This window comes from Charadrius vociferus, unplaced genomic scaffold (assembly GCF_000708025.1).
Source record: "Charadrius vociferus isolate BGI_N301 unplaced genomic scaffold, ASM70802v2 scaffold115, whole genome shotgun sequence".
Taxonomy (NCBI): Eukaryota; Metazoa; Chordata; class Aves; order Charadriiformes; family Charadriidae; genus Charadrius; species Charadrius vociferus.
In genome coordinates, this window is record NW_009648636.1 from 145,108 (window position 1) to 151,422 (window position 6,315).

The window sequence follows — 6,315 nt, forward strand, 5'->3', positions numbered from 1 at the left end:
ATCTGCTGAGCCAAAAGGGCCAGAATTTATTTGCCAGGGACAGAGCAATGAGGGTCACGGCCATGGCAATAGAGCCCGGGCACAGGGACTGAGCCCGGCTGAGCAGCGCTGCGCTGGGCTGGCTCTGTGCTCCGTGCCCCCATGTCTCCATCTCCTTCTGGCTGTCGGCGAGGGGACGCATTTCCAGGCCTCCTCGCCAGCAGTGCCTTACACAGTGGTCTCCACTGCAGCATCCCCACGCACGTGGCTCCCCTCCTCACTTGTCACTTTGTCTTCGAACACTCGGCGAAGGGCGACTTTCACTGAGCCTTGGAAGCAGTGCTGCCGGCAGCTCCCCACCAGGAAATAAACGACTGGGTTGACGCTGCTGTTCAGTGATGCCAGCAGGTAAGCAATCTGAAGTATATATAGGCGTCTACCAAAATAACGAATAAGAATCACCACAGTGAGAGGAAGCCCAAAGATGAACATGAAGATGACACTGAGGAGGACAGCAACATAGAGTTTGCCCGGGTGTCGTCTCTGTGAGCCACATCGGAGTTTGATGAAGAGGGACAGGTTGGAAAGCAAAGGGAATAAAAAGAAAATAAGAATATTTGCAATGCTTAAACCATCTAATACTTTGTCACACTCTCGATGATAAAATGAAGTACAAATAATGAAAGCCAAAGAAACAACAAGTCCAGCAAGAGCCCAGAGCACCCCACACATGATGCCTGACAAGTGCTTTGGGCGGTGACACCGGTACCAGATTGGGAACAAAACAGAGACGCACCTCTCAATGCTCATGGCTGTCAGGAGATACATGCTGGCCAAATACCAAAACAGAAACACGATCATCAGGATAAGCCTGCTAAACTCCTCTTCAAATGTGGGAAAACAACTAGTTGATGAAATAACGTATAATGTAAGTATAACAAGAATGAACAGGAGCAGAGAGAAGTCAGCGATGGCCAGGTTCAGGACATAGACTGTGAAGGGGTTCTTCTTTATCTGGCAGGCCAGGAACCGCAAAACCACTGTATTCCCCACAAGTCCCCAGAGGCAAATACCAATAAAAACACTTGAAATTATCAACATATGATAACTTCGTGTTAGGCACGGATATTCTGTAAGTGCCTGTGAGTCTGCATATCCAGAATCTATGTAGTTCCGAGAGAGGTTGGTTGTGTTGGTCTCCTCCATGGCGAATGACCCTGCTCTGGGTGGCCAGCTTCTCCCTCTCCCACCACTCCTAGGAGAGACCAGGAATCAGAAGGAAATGAGGGGCATCAGCGTTCCCAGCACTCACCGTCTTTCTCCACTGCCCCATGCCAGCCCCAGGGCATGCCAGGAAAGACCCCGTCCCCTGCCATGACCAGGACAGGCTTCCACCCCTCCAGCCCTGCCTCTGGATAAGAACCATCTCCCCAATGCCCATCCCCAGCCTCCTACCTCCTGGTTCTCCTGGGAACTGTGCTGCCACAAGAGCCCCACTACACAGGGCCTCCACAAGGCCAGACTTGCCAGGAGAAGGACAGTGGTGATGGCTCCTGGGACCACCCGGTCTGCTTTGGCCTCCTCCCTCATGCCTAGGCAGCAGACCATTGCCCAGAGATCATGTTGTATGGTCAGTAGATTCCTGTCACAATCTCAGTACATCAGTGACAGCTTCCCCTCACGTGTCCAACGGACAGTGATCTTGTCAGTAGGAGCTGGCCACGTCACCCTCTTCCTATTCTCCCGATGTTAACCAATGTCATCCCACCATGCGAGGGGCTCCTGGTGTTTGCTGTCTGTACATGGTAGTCCAAGACTTCCCCGTGCTCTCCCTGGGGGCGCTTTGCCCCCATACAGAGCCTTCTCCAAAATGTGTGGCAACACCTGGAATGCATTGCAAGGAACTTAGCTACGGCTTCAAAACCATAGGAGACAACCTCCACAGAGCCAAGGCCAAGCAAGATCTTCTGCTTGGAGGCTAAGGAAGAGAAAGGAGCACCATGCCAATAAGGGATGATGCTGGGAAACTATTTTCCTGGTGGAAGCAAAGAAAGAAATACAGATGCTGTCAGTGAAGGACAATGATGAGCCGATTTTTATAGGCCCAGAACTGTGGGAAAAGGAATGAAGGGACTTCATCTCATGAAGCATGACTGAACAACATAGCATGCCAAACTGTCCACGTGAGGCACTCTGATCTTCTCTTCCAGGGTCCCGAAGGCAAAACCAGGCCTTATTTGCCCTGACCCCACCCCTCCATCTCCTGCCTGTGGCATCAGGGGCTCCAGTTATGGCCAGGCCTGAACAACCAGGCAGTGCCTGAGCTGTGCAGGAGTTGCACCTCTCTGAAGACTTGTCTCCATCCCCCTCTCATGGACAAACTTAGTTCCTATGCTCTAGGCTTGTTTCAATTTTATCTCTGGTCCCCAACAGGCTGGACTCCCTGGACCTTGTTCATTACCGTGTGTTCAGCACATGAAATCAAAGGGAGGACATCAGTCTTGGGGGTGACAAGCATAGGCAGTAACTCCCAAGAAGAGATGTTCAAAAGATGGAAAACACATGGAAGGGGGGGAGAAAATAAGCAATGAAAATGGCAGTCCCTGTGAGGCTAAAGGATGAGATCGTGCAACAGGAACCACTTGTAGATAAAAGCACATTTGCAGCACTATGTACCACACAAACTGTAATCTCAGAGGAGACACATGCGTGTTAGGGATGTGATTAGAGGCAGTGGGCAAAAGCCTCGTGCTGTTCTCTATCGGAACACTGGTGATTTCTCACGGCAAGTTGAGGCAAGGCCAGTGCTCTACTCTGCTCCTTGGCTGCTGCTGAGGGGACGCTGTTGGCACCCCAGCTGCAGGGAGTGGGTGTAGAGGAGACCCGGGGGGAGCAGAGGAAGGGATGCGCATGACAGGGATTGGTTCTGCACCTGAGGAATGACGGGAAGAAGAAGGAGCATTAAGGCCATGGGACCGTCAGGGACTTCTGAGGGGTTTCTGCTGGTTCATCCCCAATGTTGATGGTCCCTGGCTCATCTCACTCATTCTCATCTTTCTGCCTCCATCTTGCCCTGCCCAATCACTTCCCCACCACTGCCTCGGCGATGCAGGCCGTAAGGAGAGAGAAGGAACAGCAGGGAGCTAGGGCAAGTCTTCCACCACCCCCAGCTGTGCAGAGCAACACCTGGGAGACCCCAGCATGGTGAGCTGAACCTTGAGAACTGGGGTGTAGAGATCCTGACCAGAGGACTGTTATACATCAGGTGCTGGTGATTACACCACCTGCGTGTCCTTGCCTTTATCTGAGACTGCTGCAGTGGTTCTCATGTGAACATCCTTTTTGATTGGCAGTAGAATGCGTTGTTTCCTTTTTTAAGAAAATCCTGTAATACCTCAAAAGGCCGTTCTGGGGTAAACTCTGCATGGACAGGATCTGCCCCGATCAGAGGTCTGTTTGATGCTGCAAGACCTGGGGTTGTCAGCACCTGAAGGGACATAAGATTATCTGTGCTACCTTCTCCTTCTTCCTAGTTTCAGATGTAGTCAATGGTGTTTAAAATGATACTTGACGGAGTCTGCTTGACTTTCTTAACGGCATCATAAGGCATCAGCATGTCCTGTTGAAAAATAGGGGGGAGGAGGGGAAGGCAGTGACTTGGCCATCTCCTACTGACAAGATCATCGTTGACGGGACATGTGAGGGGAAGCCACCACCGATGTACTGAGATTGTGACGGGAGTCTCCTGACCGCGGAACATGATCTCTGGGCAATGGTCTGCTGCCTAGGCATGAGGGAGGAGGCCAAAGCAGACCGGGTGGTCCCAGGAGCCATCACCACTGTCCTTCTCCTGGCAAGTCTGGCCTTGTGGAGGCCCTGTGTAGTGGGGCTCTTGTGGCAGCACAGTTCCCAGGAGAACCAGGAGGTAGGAGGCTGGGGATAGGCAGGTGGGAAATGGCTCCTGTCCCGGGACAGGGCTGGAGGGGTGGAAGCCTGTCCTGGTCATGGCAGGGGACGGCTCTTTCCTGGCATGGCCTGGGGCTGGCATGGGGCAGTGGAGAAAGACGGTGAGTGCTGGGACCGCCGATACCCCTCATTTCCTTCTGATTCCTGGTCTCTCCTAGGAGTGGTGGGAGAGGGTGAAGGCGGCCACCCAGAGCAGGGTAACTTGCCATGGAGGAGGCCAACACAACCAACCTCTCTCTGAACTACACGACTTCTGGATACGTGGACTATGGGGAAAATATGGAATATGAATGCTCAAGACTGTCTTACGGATTGCTGGTCTTTGTAGGTGTCTGTATGGTGATTTCTCTCTGTGGACTTGTGTGGAATGGGATAGTCATGTGGTTCCTGGGCTTCCACATGAAGAACAGTCCCTTCACTGTCTACATCCTAAATCTAGCTGTTGCTGACTTCTCTCTTCTCCTCCTGTTTTTTCTGCTCCTCTTGGCTATTTTGAGCTTAACATCATTTTGCTCCTATTTGTATCATTTTATTTCTTTGTACATAGATTTTGTATTTGTTGTTGAATTTCTGTGCCACTTTTTTGACCTTAGCAGCCTAGGTCTTCTGACAGCAATCAGCGTGGAGCGCTCTATCTCTGTTCTCTTCCCAATCTGGTATCGCTGCCACCGCCCAAAGCACTTATCAGGCATTGTGAGCGGGGTGCTCTGGGCTCTTGCTGGATTTTTTGTTTCGTCAATGTATCTTAGCTTTAACTTTGCTGAAAGCTACGAGACAGCATTTGCAGGTATAGCCATTGCATTTTCCATGATTTTGTCATCAATGATGTTGATCTCCAACCTGTCCCTCTTCATCAAACTCCGATGCGGCTCACAGAGACGACACCCGGGCAAACTCTATGTTGCTGTCCTGCTCAATGTGATCTTCTTCTTTGCCCTTGGGATTCCTTTCAGTGTAGAGGTTTTCCTCAATCTTCCAAGCTCACACGAATTATTTCCTGAAAATGCACCTCTTCTGCTGGCATTGCTGAACTGCAGCATCAATCCAGTCATCTACTTTCTGGTGGGGAGCTGCCGGCAGCGCCGCTTCCAAGGCTCAGTGAAAGTCGCCCTCCGCCGAGTGTTTGAAGAGAAAGCTACAAGCGAGGAGGGGAGCCACGTGCCCGAGGACACTACAGTGGAGACCACTGTGTAAAGCAACACTGGTGAGGAGGCCTGGAGATGCATCCCCTTGCTGACAGCCAGAAGGAGATGGAGACACGGCGGCACGGAGCACAGAGCCAGCCCAGCCCAGCGCAGCACTGCTCAGCAGGGCCATGACCCTCATTGCTCTGTCCCCTTTGGCTCAGCAGATGAGTTCTGTGGTGTTTTGGAGGATGTCTTGCCTGGGAAAAGCCTGACACAGGACACCCTGGGGGAGCTCTGGCCATCTCTGTTGTCCAAGCAAGGCCGGGATCTGCAAAAAGGATTGCAAAAACGGGCAAGCCAAAGGGTCCTGGTTGGTGGTGGGGGAGAAGTGGTGTAGAGAATAAGGTGTAGGGTAAAATGACAGTTTGGAGAATGAGTGTCCTGGTTGCAGCTGGGATAGAGTTAATTTTCCTTCTTGTGGCTGCTGTGTTACACATTTGGTATGAAAGTCGATAATGCATATTGTTTTAGCTGTTGCCAGGTAATGGTTATAGGACTGAAGGACTTTTTTCAGCTTCCCGCAAAAGCTGAGAGGGAGCACAGAGAGGACACGCTGGACAAAGGAATGTTCCGTGCCATAGACATCATGCTGAGGACATCAATGGGGATGGGCCGGGGAGCAGGAATCTGTGGTCGCTGCTCAAGGAGGGCTGAACAATCGGTCATCGGGTGTTGAGAGTGGGTGAGAGTGACTTGTGTTGTATTAGTTTGGCTTGTACATTCCTTTACCATTATTGTTATTGTTATTGTTGTTATTTTCCTTGTCCATTATTGCTCTATTAAACTGTCTTTATGTGACTCTACGACATGCTTTTTTTCTGTGCTGCCTCCTTTTCTCCCTCTTCTCCCTACTTTTCTGGGGGAGAGGAGGAGAAGTGAGAGAGTGCCTGCATGGTCCTCCTTGGTGGCCAGGGTTTAAGCATGACAATGAGAAAGAAAGAAAGAAAGGAAGGGAGGAAGGAAGGAAGAAAGAAGAAAACCAAGAAAGAGAGAATGAAAAAGAGAGAGAGATGAATAGAAAGGAAGAGAGAGAGCAAAAAAAACCAAGAGATAGAATGGGAAAGCAAAAGAAATACAGAGAGCAGTGAGCTGTCCCCATGGTGCTGATGGTTGAGGTTGGGTGAGACAAGAATCTTGCAGATGAAACCCCATCTGCAGCTCAGCTCCAGCACACAGGACCTCA

The 6,315-nt window shown here is 51.0% G+C and overlaps 1 protein-coding gene across 1 annotated transcript; it reads right to left on the reverse strand.

Annotated features, from left to right (window-relative positions):
- Nucleotides 1-207: 207 nt before the first annotated feature.
- Nucleotides 208-807, reverse strand: LOC104287554 (proto-oncogene Mas-like). The gene has a single exon (XM_009886275.1). It carries the CDS (start codon nucleotides 805-807, stop codon nucleotides 208-210), a length of 600 nt encoding a protein of 199 aa, XP_009884577.1.
- Between the last annotated feature and the right edge of the window lie 5,508 nt (nucleotides 808-6,315).

Excerpts from the sequence above, each read along its gene's own strand:
- LOC104287554 (XM_009886275.1), bottom strand. The coding sequence starts at position 807 with ATGTATCTCCTGACAGCCATGAGCATTGAGAGGTGCGTCTCTGTTTTG.